Source organism: Ahaetulla prasina, chromosome 6 (genome assembly GCF_028640845.1).
Source record: "Ahaetulla prasina isolate Xishuangbanna chromosome 6, ASM2864084v1, whole genome shotgun sequence".
Lineage (NCBI taxonomy): Eukaryota > Metazoa > Chordata > Lepidosauria > Squamata > Colubridae > Ahaetulla > Ahaetulla prasina.
The window spans coordinates 72,587,905-72,602,707 of record NC_080544.1 but is presented as its reverse complement, the minus strand read 5'-3'; the positions used below and the strand labels follow the sequence as shown (position 1 = coordinate 72,602,707).

The 14,803-nt window shown below is 35.5% G+C and overlaps 1 protein-coding gene across 1 annotated transcript in view; it reads right to left on the bottom strand.

Moving 5' to 3' along the window:
• The window catches only part of CLSTN2 (calsyntenin 2), a 322,206-nt gene extending 310,733 nt beyond the window's left edge, over positions 1-11,473 (bottom strand). Inside the window, exon 1 of the mRNA XM_058188868.1 lies at positions 11,201-11,473. Coding sequence (XP_058044851.1) covers positions 11,201-11,264 — 64 coding nt within the window. The 5' untranslated portion in view covers positions 11,265-11,473. The remainder of the gene's footprint in view (positions 1-11,200) is intronic.
• Between the last annotated feature and the right edge of the window lie 3,330 nt (positions 11,474-14,803).

Here is a 14,803-nt window from a genome sequence, read left to right as displayed (position 1 = left end):
CTTTTCTTGGGATTTTATAGCAGAGCTTTGAAATAATGTTGGACGAGAAGAAGTAATGAGTTGGCTAACCTAGGGATGCCTCCTACAAATACCAAGTCAACAGCCCAAATACTCATTGTGAATTGAGCCATATGAATATCTATGGCTGATGAATAGAATATATTCTATATAAAATTTATACAATTGCTTCATGCTATTCTAATAGGTGTTTGCAACATTCAATCTGCAAACCTTATTTGCAGGAGTCCAAAGAAGAAAACAATAGCCATATATCCCACAAATATATTAGCTTTCATTCACTACCTTTTAGCAATTAAAGTTACTATGGCTCCAGTTATAGCTTATCCAGACTATTTAGTATATCAGGCTGAACAAATCAAACTTATTCAAGATTAAAGTCATGATATAATATCGAACAAAATATTATTTGCAATTAACTGGAAAGTCATTGGATTAAATATGCTTGCTTGCTTTCCATGCATTACTAATTTTTCTCCCCAAGAAATCGTTCATTCTGATGCTACATGATATCTGCTGTAGCAGGCTTCTTACATATTCCATTTTCATTTACTATGGCACTATTATTCCAAATACAGGCATCATATTTTCTCTACCACACATAATGCATTAATTCTTTCACTTCAGAATTCTGCGTCTTGTTTCATTTATTTCATCCACAACATAGAACAGTTGTAGGATTGCTTATGATACTGTACTTTAATTAGAAATATAAAAATATTTCTGTTAAATGTCAAATGCTAAAATTGCTTCCTTGTATCATTAGACAGCAGGGTATAACTGTTATTTACTGTTGACTCTTTTAATCATTCTTCTTCCAGACTCAGAAATTCAAGTGCTGAATCATTCTCTTACTAGTATATATCATTTCTTCATGGCTCCAGTCAAGGTTTTCCCATCCTTTTTTTAAAGATTGAAAAGAATCTTTTGAATGAATGAAAATGCTTGCATCCAAGCAGCTTGAAAGGAAGCCTCTCTCATCTATTTTTGGAGATCATGATTATGTCTGGCTTCAACTGCTATCTAAATCAGTAACATACTTTAGCCCATAATCTAAATCAGAATCTTTCTAAAAAAACAAGATGATGTTGCTTAATTTAAGAGAATAATTATATGAAATATCAGTATTAATACAATTCTGGCTGTGCATTAATTTTTTATCGGTTAAATAATTATGGCTCACTTTTCCCTACTGCATACATTGTAGTTTATTATTTATAAACTGTCAATGTGTCCATACATGCTGATAGCTAAGTTTTTCTACATCAGTTTTAAAAGTATCTTGGATGTTACTTTTATAATTCAAGAGCCAGCACAGCATTGTTCTCTCTATCCAACTAAGATTTCATCAGTTTTCTATGAATTCTAGATAGATTACCTAATTGACATGAAACGTAACTTCCTGCAGAGAATTTCATCAAATACTGATTTGTATTCAGTCAAAAAATTACTGTTTTCTTGTCTATAAGAGAGGACAAATTAATGATACATATCCAAATATCCAATTTTTAGTAGATGGATGATGCTACTAAATGTTATAGTTTATTGATATCAATCAAGATGATCATAAATAAATAACAAGTGGATTTCAGTGCTGCATTCATTAACTATGTTCTATTTTTATTTGCCTTAATGTATATCATCAATGTAACAATAATAATGCATCATCTATACCAAATCATTATGCTAATTTAAAATTTTACAGCTCTCAGTAGTGTTTAAATACAATAAAGTTATTTATAAATTATCCATATGATATGATAATTGTTTATGTTTACGTACTCAACAGTACGTATGCCCTATCCTGCCTGTCAGGCAGCTACAGGTAGTCCTCGACTTACAATGTATCATTTACTGAAGTTCAAAGTTACAACAGAACTAAAAAATTTACTCATGATCATTTTTCACTCCTATAACCATTGCAGCATCTCAGTGGTCATGTGATCAAAATTGAATGGCAACTTGTATATTTTTATGGCAGTTCCAATGTTCTGGAGTCATGTGACCACCTTTTGCAACCTTCTGACAAGCAAAGTCAATGGGAAAGGCAGATCCACTTAAGAACCGTGTTACCAACTTAACAATTGCAATGGTTCACTTAACAACTGTGGCAAGAAAAGTCATGAAATGGGGCAAAAATCACATAACTGTCTTGATTACCAAGGGAAATTTTGGCTCAATGGTGGTTGTAGGATGAGGACTGTGCTAATTTAAAATACTAGGTGTTCTTTTCATGTGTACCAATTTGTTCTTAAGACACCTAATTTATTATGCTGTATTAGTAATAGCACAAATACAGGGATTCTTGGTTTGATATGTTATAAACATAGCTCCTCTATTAGCAAGAGGGCTGATAATAACATTCCCTTCATTAATTATAACTACCATGCAATCTTGGGTGGATTGCGCTATAAAGCATTGAATAAAACAAAATAAAAGACTCTTCAAAGCCTTCTATAAACAAAGAAAAGTGAACAAAATGGACTAATATTAGGATTATTTCATATAATAGACTGCTAATTATAATCTAGCTGGCTATTTCAGTTTCATATATCAAGTATTGTATAACAATGTGTTTTTGTTTTTTTAAAAAAGGGTATTGAGCATAGCAATTATTCATTAGGAGAAAAGTATTATTTAAAAGATCCTATCACTACACTTTTCATATGAATAACAAACATATAAATTATTAAATATTTTTAAATGATAACTGTTATTATTTATTTCCTAATACTTACATGCTGGTCTACTTCAACAGGATACACTTAAAAATAAAAACCTGAACTATGCTTAAACTCCAAATGTGCAAATACAATAGAAATGCAGACATTCTAAATTCCTTGAAAAGACTGTATATATAAAATGTCTGCTGTATAGGACCCAAGTTATATTTGTTAACAGATAATTTCCAGTCACAAATCAGAAGTATTTATAAATTTGATCCAGGGATGGATTTAGACTACCATGTCCAACAGAAGCCCATGATTGTCATTCTGTCAGCCCAACCCATTCGCAAAGTCTGTAAATAGTTTCCCAGGCAAAGGTCATTTTTCTAAAAGCAGTAGAGCTAAGAACATCTGCTCTCTAATGAGGTTTCTAAAAATTTAGATATATGTATGTATAAACAGCCAGACACCTGTTGAGTTTAAACTGAGAAAACAATCCTAATTCAAATAAAGTATAAAAAGATGGGTAAGATAGATACAACACATACACGCACACACATAGACACACACACAACGACAATAGTAGGAAAAGACTGGCATTATTCAAACATATTTGTACCAGATTAAAGCTGTAAATTAAGCACAAGTTTTAAACCTATCTTTAATGTGGAATTAATTCACAAGTTTTCTGATGTTGACTATATTAGATGCCTAGAAGAAAGAAAAACAAGATCTACATAGTTATTCCTGTACTAAAGTATTGTTCTTATCTTCACTAGTTTTATGGACCGTTTAAATAATACAGATTTAAATGGTGCATCATGTGTCATACTGCAGAATTTTTACATTTTGATTCACAATAATGGATTAGATGATATTAACACATTCATTAAATTCTACTTCCTTTTTGGAAGAAAGAGAATGGTATGTTACCATTCAAATTCAATTGCTACAGATACCTTGACTCTGTTTTCTTTAAAACTCATCTCTAAATAAGATGCTATTCAGCTGTCCCATAAATAGCACTGGCTTCAATCCTATATTTAACTCCAGCAATATTTCTGAAAAGGACAATAAATCAACCTTTTCTGCAAGCTATCTTAACTTAGTCTACCTATCTATCTCTTGAAGCCATGAATGTTCTTTATACAATTCTGCTGACACAAACTTTGCTCCTATATTTTCTAAGTTTCAGAAAGTTTGCTTACAATGTAGTTTATGATTAAGTAGAGAAATAATTGGGGTATTTGCCAATGGTCATTCCATATAGTACCTTTTGAAAACATAAAATTATCCAATGTAAAAGGTCTGTTTATATTTTATACCTGCTGACATACTGTTGCAAACTGTAACACCATTTGTATTTCTCAAAAGAGCTTATTTCAATCACTATACAGCATGCAAATACAGAGACTGAAATAACAATTTTGTGTACTGTCTATGCTGAAAATAATTTTACGTTTTCAGAAGCCCAGGACAAATTAGGGCATATCTTTTTGTTTTCTGTCTGTGGTGTTTGTGTGTTTTGAACCCAGGCTATTGAAATTTGAAACATACATTAACCCATAAAATTGCAGACATAAATTTTATTCTTATTGCCATTGGCTGAATTTAGCTGAGAACAGAGGATAATGTGTTTAAGCATATAGTAAGAGACTGAGAGAACAATTATGGACATAATAAAAACACTGGCACAGTCTAATCCCTAAGATTTTAATAAAAAAGGATTTGAAAATATTGATAAAATTAAAATCAAATGGTTTTAATATAAAGGTTTTCCTGTGTATTTTGTGTTTTATTACAAATAAGTTGAAATTTCTGAATATGAGAATTTTTAGGACAGTGCAAAAATATGAAATATTAAGAATTAATAAATGAAAGTATGACGCCTTAAGGAGCCTTCAGTCAATTAGAAATATGCATTTTTCCTACTATTATGTTGTTTGTTTCGTTTTGAAAATAATTCCCTGGCACACTTTTCTGAAGGCTGGATGTTAATGAGCAGTCAGTATGGACTATCATCCCACTTTATTTTTGCATCCATATAATAATAAAATTAAGGGACTAAGAGGCTTTTTCAAATTCCCATTGTGTTCTATGTTGGAAAACCTGAAGCATTTTAAATGTTGCCTCCCAGATTACACTTGAACGTCCCAACACAAAGTTCCAAGTACAAATAAAACCTTTTTTCCCAATTTTTCATCTCCCTAAATTAAAAGGTATTTTTGTTCTTTGACCTTAGAGAGAACTGCATTATAGTGATGAGAAAGCCAAAGTGATATTGAGGCGAAAAACTTCCCTTAGAAAAGGGGTCTTTTCACAAGTAGCCCTCACTTTTCAGAAGCATTGCAGAATCCAGACTTGATCCTTCCCTTTTCAGCAACCAAAATAAAAAAAGACAAGAGATAAGCATGATTACACTTGACTCGCAAGGCAGAAATTAACATAAGTAGGAGAAAAAGCTAAACTAGAGCATATTAAAATATGCATTATATACTTAAAAGCAATTTTGACACAGTTTATACACTGTTAAAATCACTATTGTAGGATGTTTTTGATTATGTCATATCTGCTTAAATATAAATATAAAGCAGCTCTGGTTGTCCTTAGTGGTCTTTCATCCAAATGATTCTGCTCAGCATTCTTGAACAGACAAAATTTATGAGATGCTAATACCCAGCTGGGCAGCACTTTTAACGTATTTTATAAATGAAATTGAGTTCAGGTAAGCGTTAAAGTGGATTTGTTTGCTGGTAACTATCTGATCCATTTCAAGGGTCTTTTTAGATGGATCCAGGCTGAATTGCTACAGAAATCTACCAAACCAATGTGATGCAAAAAATAAAGCTCTGCTAAAAGTCTGTGGAAAGAGGATAAATAGTTGCAGAGTCTATGGGAGGAGGGGGCTCAACTGGAACATCCCTCTTCACAAAATTACACAATTCTCCTCCTATGTCTATTCTCTACTAGTTTGTTAGTGTTCTTACAATGTTACACTGGGCAACTGCTAAAATAACATTTGAATGCTTTTAGTTCTCTATTTAATATTGTTTTCATTATGAACCAACAATTAATTTAAAAAATCCATAGAGATTGATCTCTAATCTAATCTATAACAACACATTCTCAAGTCAATATTTTGCTAAGGGGAAAATATATAAATATACCTAGATTAAATGGCATTTATTTCAATACTAAAGTTACTGTTTTAAAAAATGCATAATCTTAAATTGCACCGTTTTACAATTTTCCCAGAAAAAAAAATCAATCAAGTTTGTTACTAAAGCTTATTTTACTACGTATTTTATGAGGATAGCACTATCTATGACTACCCTAAGTAAACCCACACATACAACACAAACATGACTAACTGCTGTAGTGATTAAGAATCTGGATTAGGAGTTATAGATCTTCCTTGGACACAGAAGCTGGCTGATTGTTGGCAAACCAGCAATTTTTTCTCAGCACTAGACCGAGTAGTTGAAAAACACCTGCCTACTAACCTCCTCTAGATCAGCATGATAGATCGCAGAAATATAACCTTTAGTGAAAAGACTTTCATCCTGAAATGGCCTGATTAATGTTGAAGTGTGGATGTGTGTTGTATGCATAAATAGCAAAGGCAGACACAAGTTAAAATAATAAACAATAATTATGGAACCCCAAATATTTAAGCCACCTTGGAGGCTGTATTGTATCGATACAATACAAAGAATCAAGACAATAATCATATAGGATGTATCTGATGTCCTCCATTGTTCAGTGACTTCTAGAAGCTTTCTTGCAGAATAATTCAAAACAGAGAAAAAGGATTCATATCACAAGGTCGCACATCTCTGGCATAAAAATATTTATTGTACATAAAAAGTATGTGCAGGAAATTTTTTTTTTTAATTTGCATTTATATCCCGTCCTTCTCCGAAGACTCAGGGCGGCTTACACTATGTTAAGCAATAGTCTTCATCCATTTGTATATTATATACAAAGTCAACTTATTGCCCCCAACAATCTGGGTCCTCATTTTACCTACCTTATAAAGGATGGAAGGCTGAGTCAACCTTGGGCCTGGTGGGACTTGAACCTGCAGTAATTGCAAGCAGCTGTTAATAACAGACTACCTTAGCAGTCTGAGCCACCAGAGGCCCTTATTGCACATATGCAATTGCCCAGTTGCATATGTGCAAGAACATAAGAGTCAGGAACATATTTTTTCTGGATTTTTTTAAATATATAGTTCTCAACATTTTTAGCTTCTATGATAGAAGACACAGGATAGTCCCTGACTTACAAGCATTGATTTAGTGACCATTTCAAAGTTACAACAGCACTGAAAAAAGTGACTTACAACCGCTCCTCATAGCATCTCCACAATCACGTGACTTAAATTTTGACACTTTACAACCAGTATGTGTTTATGACAGTTGCAATATTGTCCCCGGGTCATGTGATCAACATTTGTGAGCCTCCACCTCCCACCCACCTCAGTCAGCTTCCGGAAAGAAAAGTCAATGGGTAAAACTGTTCATGTCATTCACTTAACAACTGCAGTGATTCACTTAACTGTGACTAAAAAGGTTGTAAAAATAGGCATGATCATTTAACAAACATCTTGCTTAGCAACAGAAATTCTGGCCCCAATTGTGGTTGTACATCAAGGATTATCCATACTGCCATAAGATAATATATTGTTTGATTACAATGCAGCACCAAGTAACGAAAAATAGAAAAGAAGCCATATAAAGAGCTATAACTGCTCCCTATATGTTTTATTAGCAAGATTATTTGTGTTCAGTGCTGATATTCAATGGATTTACAAGTCATGTTAGAAATCCTCTCATAAACCAGCCAAACTCATAAAACATTGCTTTTCTTAAGATTTTTTTTAAAATGAACACTGTATAAAACTGTTTGCAAACTTTATTCATTGATGGTAACAATTACATATATTAACCTAATGAAATTATTTGAAATATTCCAGGACTAGATACTTCTGAATAACCAATATTGTTGTAAATATATTATTGGTTACATTACCAAGATCTGTTATCATTTTAATACTCTATTTCTCAGTATCATCAAATGTAACAAATAGCAACATCAATCATAATTTTAGAGAACTTCAACTGCACATTTCACAGTCATTCTAATGTCAATAATGTTTTGCATATAAATTACAATATGGAACATGAGAAAATAGAGGAGCAGAACACAGATATGTTCTAGCTAATTGTATTAAATTGATTGGAATATTTATCATATTACTCAAGATCTTAAATTTATAAGTTTACAATAAGATGTATTAGAACTTATGAACAATCTTTTAAAATAAAAAAGTAAGATTATAGTAGATGTTTTGCAGGATTGACACTATAACTCTAATAGATTTTCTCAAAACAAAATGCGGCATTTCCTATATTTCTAACCCTACAGGAAAAGATTAGATTCAAAAGATAAAATGAGGCATGTACAGGCATGTGCATGACATATGATGTTAGCAAATTAAACCAATTGCATCTCTTTTCAGGATTGAACATCAGCTGTGCAGTGTAGCATATAAACCCAGGAAAAGATGTGACCACTAATTTCTTTAAGACATTCCCAACAATAGGTATATGCATGTCCCAAATCATATTTAAGCTCTCAAATCCAATGTCCTACTACAGAACACCAAACGTATTTAACCTGAAGGACATATTAAAATAAAAGGCAAAAAGATTAATGATATCTAAAGAAAAACCAGATGCCTGAAGTAGATATATTACAATAATTTAATTTTCTCAACATTTGCTACCTCGATTATAAATCTTTGCATATAATAGCATTATTTTATCCATGTATAGAGTTTGATTTTTAAAAAATAGGAAGCATCAGATTTGGGATATCATATGTACTTATCATGGTATTTTATCTTGGTGCAACAATATCTGAAATTCACTGTCAAAATGTTGAAGACATTCTTTCATTTTTATTTCTTCTCTAAATAATTTGAAACATTAACCATGGAGCTTGGCACTCACAGGTATCATTTCAAAGGAATTACTAAGAAGCTGAAGTATAATGCCTATTTATAAGCATGTTGCATGATGCATGATGTCTTTTATTACATTCAGCCATTCCCTTGTGAAATAATGCATCCCAATACAAAATTACTCACTTTTCAACTATATACAAATACAACAAAAGCAATAGGAGATAGAGTTGATGCTATTTGCAGAACCTCATATTAATATATCCAATATAAAAAAGATTTTAAAACGTAATTGAATTTCCTATATTTTTATAAAGTTTTCTCTAAAAAAACCTTTTTATATCAAATATTGAACATGTAAAATTGTTGAAGTCAAAAGATGCACTCTGCAGCCCCCCTGTGGTAAAGCAGAATTTGGAACTCTTGATACAATTCAGATGTACCAGGGGTTAAATTGTTGTTACACTTTTCAAATGCCTATAAACTAAAATAAAGAATTTGCCACAGAAACTCAATTGAATGGGATTTAATGAACAGCATCCCCACCTCTACTGTTGCTTATGCTCAGCTCAAACTTCATGCAAATTACATAAAGTTTGACTAATAGTAAATCAAACTGACCTTTTAATATCAAATATTTTGGTTTTTAAGTCTGCAAAAAAAAATTTGTTTTGTTTTTTTGAAAATGTTATCTCTGGATGTCAGTGATGAATATAAACTTTATTTTTCAAAACCCAACAATTTATTTCACACAAAAAATATCTTCAAATCAACTGCTTTTTCTATTTTTGCTTATCTCAGAACAGAACTCTGAGATAACTGATGTAACTCAGCAGTCACAAGGAGTCCTCGACGTGCAGCAGTTCATTTAGTGACCGTTCAAAGTTACAATGGCATTGAAAACAGTGACTTATGCGTGTTTTTCACACTTACAACCATTGCAGTGTCCCTGTGGTCACGTGATCAAAATTCAAATGCTTGTCAACTGACTCATATTTATGACGGTTGTAGTAGCCCAGGTTCATGTGATCACGTTTTGCAACCTTCTGACAAGCAGAGTCAAAGAGGAAGTCAGATTCACTTAAAAATCATATTATTAACTTACGGTAACTGCAGTGATTCACTTAAAACTTTGGCAAGAAAGGTTGTAAAATTCATTTAACAACTATCTCATTTAGCAACAGAAATTTTAGGCTCAATTGTGGTTGAAGTCGAGGACCACCTGTACTTAATAGCCTAAAACTAGAGAAAAGGATGTCAAATAACAGGTATATATATCAAAGCAATTCACAAACATCAAGATGATTTGTAGTTCTCCAAAGCAAATTTGGTAGTATTAAAAGCAGAAAACATTAATGCATAACATCCAAATAAATCTATGAATAGTGTCATCATCATCACATAGGGAATACATATTTCATCATATAGGGAACACAGGAGGTCTCTAGGGATTGTTCAAAGAGCTTTATGCCACAGAAACTATGACTCTTTTCTCAACCCAATATATTGGAAAATATATTGGAATATATATTGGAAAATAGCTTTATTTTAAGGGAACAGGTATCAAAACTTCCACAAAATGTTTCAAGGGGCTTTACCCTGAATTAGAAACAATGAAGTAGCAAAGTGTTCTGCAACTGAACACTGAACAATCCCTGCAAATAAATAAATGCATTTATTTGCTAGAAAATTTAAACAGAAACCCAGAAATATTTTAAACTTCACCTATGCAACAAGTTATATATTTAAACATCAATCTTCAGTTGTTCCTTTCGGGAAAACGCCACAGGTCTTGTAATATTATCCAGCCAATACGGTCTTCGAGATAAATTAACCTCTACAAGGCAAATAACCATTTTACTCTTAGTTTAATTGTTGTCTTCAATCTTCTCACGGCGTAAATTTACAGCCACCGGCAGCCAAGTCATCGGTTGAAAGGACAAGAAGCGAGCATCCCTCGGTGCATCGGGCTCTAAGGTGAATCGCCTTCCAGATGCTTAACCTTCCCAGGCGCTAAACAGCAACCCAAGCGCGGCGGTGCAGCACGCATACTTAATTCATCCCTAAAACTCCACTCGCTTCCCTCACGGCACCTCAAACTTTCCGGTGACTCTTAAATCTCCAGGACTGAGGCAGGTCGAGGAAGTCCCTTTTCCCCTTTCTCTCCCCGACCTGAACAGGTCCTCCATCTCCCACAGCAGAAGCGAATAGCCAGGAACCTCTTTCCGCCAGTTTTAAGGAGCGCGCAGAAGACTCCCTCAAAACAATTTGGGGGGGGGGACACACCAAAAACTAGCCCGCCTCGTTAAAAACCCCGCGACCGTGCGACGTTATACCGCACCGAGAACCCCCAACGCCCAAGCCAGGCAGACACAACAACTCGGCCCCCCGCCCCCGCCACCACCACCCCCGGCAGCGCCGCCGCCTTTAGTGACTGGAAGAGTTGTCCCCGCGGCTCTCGCGCAAATGCAAACGAGGCGGCGCCCCTTCCACCTGCGTAGCTTCCCCTGCTTTTCCCCTTTAAAAAAAACAAAAAAACTTCACCTACCTTTGGTGGCGAGGAGGCTGCCGACCCCCAAAAAGAGCAGCGCCCACTCTCGGCATTGCTTCATCCTCTCCGCGCGCCCCGCGAGCAACAAGAACGTGCCTTATTTTCGGGGGACTATTTTTGCAGCAGCAGCAGCCGTCCTTTAGAAGCGGCTCGGAGATGCGCTCCCTCAACCCGTTCGAGGCTTGGCGACAGCGGAAAGAGCCACGAGCCAGAAAAGCAGCTCGAACAGCTGTGGCGGCGTCTGCAATTATTACGATTACTGCTACTACTGCGGCTGCCGCTGCTGCTCAGTCATTCGCAGGCTGTACTGCCAGGACCCGAGCAGCTCTCCAGCTTTCACCGCGGGACTGCTGCAACGTCACTGGGAGGAGAGGCGTGAATATTCATGAGGAAGGGGAGGCGGGAGGGGAAATAGACGCTCCGTTGGAAGGAAGCTCAGCCGGTCTGTTTCCTTTAGAAGCGCGCGGGAATTGTGCGGTCCGCTTTAGGCACGCGTCCTTGTCAGAAGACCCCCGCTTTCTGAAGCTTGTCTCCTGAACGCTGCGAAGGAAAAGCAGTGTCAACATTGCTGGTTTTACTCGTCACTTGGGCATCTTCGCTGCGTACTGCAGCAACCCAAAGATTTGGGCTTCGGTACTTTTAGAAAGCTCCGACATTTGCCAAGCCTAAATAAGGACCACGGAAAGCTCTTCTTCCGAAGTTACGTCTCTGGGGAGCGCAGCGTTCAATCTAGACTCTAGAGAGCCAGATTCTCCTAGGCCAGTCAGAGAAAATGGTGTGGGGTATCAAGTAAGCAGAACCAGTGACCCAGTACTTCCTCATCAGAAATTGGTAAAACCATTGGTCAACCCTAATCTAGCTTCAAGCATCTATATAATTTTGAGTTTAGCCTCAAGGAAATCTCTGTTCTTGATGTGAAGAATATATTTTCTCATTATTGGCTGTCTTTAAAGCGTTATCACACTTTAAAGATTATGAATTTTCTTACTGGAAAATTCTTCCTGGGTGTGCAAGCTGATCAACATTTCAGTGAGGAATTACAGAATATGATCATCAAATTGCATATGATACAAAGACAATCAAGATTCAGGGTAATTTTGACAAGCTGGGACATTGGGAAAAAGATTTCAACATGGACAAAAGTCCTTATTCTTTATTAGGAAAAATCTGAGGCAAGGGTACAGGAAATTGAAAAGTGGAGTGATGAGAAAAGTCATGATAAGGGACCCGATGAGAAAAAATCTGTGAGGAATTGTTAAGGCATTGAGTATGCTTGACCTCAAGAAGAGAAGATGGATGAAGACATGACACCTTTCTCAGGTGTGTGAAGAAGGAGCAGTGATATATATGGAAATTTTCTTCTTTGGCCAGGTGGTTGAACTAGATGAACTTCAAAGTTCTTTCCATTGATTTAGTCTAAAATATAGACTAATGAAAACAAACACAGTAGCACATCTTTATAATTTACCTTTTTTTTTTTTAATTTGCATTTATATCCCGGCCTTCTCCGAAGACTCAGGGCGGCTTACACTGTGTTAAGCAATAGTCTTCATCCATTTGTATATTATATACAAAGTCACCTTTTATTGCCCCCAACAATCTGGGTCCTCATTTTACCTACCTTATAAAGGATGGAAGGCTGAGTCAACCTTGGGACTGGTGGGACTTGAACCTGCAGTAATTGCAAGCAGCTGTGTTAATAACAGACTGTCTTAGCAGTCTGAGCCACCAGAGGCCCCCCTTTCAGCCCTTTCCAGTAACAACATGTCTTTCGTAGGAGTTCTGCAGCATAGAAACATCTTTCTTTCTTCATGTCCTCAAAAGCTGCAACTCCGTAGTCTGCAGCACATCTTTCAGAGCTTGCTCAACTAGTCACCATCTTTCCTGTACAAATGAGCTGTATATTCTGTATGTTTATGATAAATTACTTCTTACTCTTGCTGACTGAACAAAAAGCTCTCGATGTAGTTCATTTTTACTGTATGGCTTCTATTCCCAGCTGTGCCCATTGGCCTTTTGTCATGCGTATCATTCAGCATCATCTTGTACTGAGAAATATCTGATGGATGACCGCTATGAACTCTTTGTTAACTCATTCATCTTCAGATTGCTGAACAATCATTGGCGTCTAACTCATTGGACTAAACAGTAGTGCTTATTTTCCAGAATAGCTTGTTGACAGCTGTTTCCACAACAACTCCACTCACATCTGGCTAAAACTCAATCTGAAGCCAAACAATTCAACTGTAGCAAGTGTGCTTTTATCCAAAGCCAGAAATACAACAGCAGGTCTTTTCTGCATATCCAAATTTCCACAGACACCAATTGATTTGTTTCAGAATGTCCTGTTTGCACAATATGCTATCAACATGATAATGGAGAGTCAGATAAGCATGTCACTCACATTCTAAAATATGTTCATGGACTCCCCTAATTAATCCAGATGGATCTCATTTAATTCTCAGTAGACATGGTGATTTTTGCAACTAAACCAAGTCCCCCATTCAGTTAAATCCACCTCCCCCATGTTGTGCAAAGTACTTAATAGGATTTTCTGTTATCAACATCCATGATCAAAACAGGATCCTAAACTGAGAAATAGGCAGATACAAAAAGCCTTTTTGTTTTCACTTAGTCCAGTGGCACATACAGTGCAAAGGGAGTGAGGGATACAACTCATACTGATCACACCACCGTGATTTTTAAAAAAATGTATTTTCAGGTATAAGGACGGGACAGCATCAGAACTTAATAAACAATTTAGTTTCAGAAAAAATCTGAAAAAATTCAAACAATTTGGTTTCAGAAAAAATCTATCATGTAATTTACAACTTCTTCACTGCAAAAACATATGGACTACAAATCTTGATCAGGGCAAAGCAATAGATGCAATCTACATAGACTTCTGTAAAGCTTTTGACTCAGTAGTACATGATAAACTTCTCCTAAAACTAAAATCCTATGGCATTTCAGGACCCCTCCACAATTGGATAACAGTTTTTCTATCAAACAGACAACAAGTGGTCAAATATGGCAATGCTCTATCAAATCCTGTTCCTGTCAAAAGTGGCGTTCCCCAAAGCAGTGTTCTTGGACCAACACTCTTCATATTATACATTAATGATCTCTGTGACCATATCACAAGTAATTGTGTTCTCTTTGCTGATGATGTCAAACTATTTAACACCACCAACAATACAACTATCCTTCAAAAAGACCTTGACTTTCTATCTGAATGATCTAAAACTTGGCAACTCCAAATCTCAACCAGCAAATACTCAGTCTTACATATTGGAAAAAAGAACCTAAATACTAAGTACAAGCTTGATGGAAATTACCTTACAGATGACCCCCACCTTGTTAAAGACCTTGGAGTTTTCATATCAAATGACCTAAGTGCCAAAGCCCACTAAGTGCCAAAAGATTTAAGAGTTGTAAACCTAATCTTGCGTAGCTTGTTCTCCAAAAACACTACACTACTAACCAGAGCATATAAAACATTTGTTAGACCAATTCTTGACTACAGTTCGACTGTCTGGAACTCATACCACATTTCAGACATCAATACAATCGAACGTGTCCAGAAATATTTTACAAGAA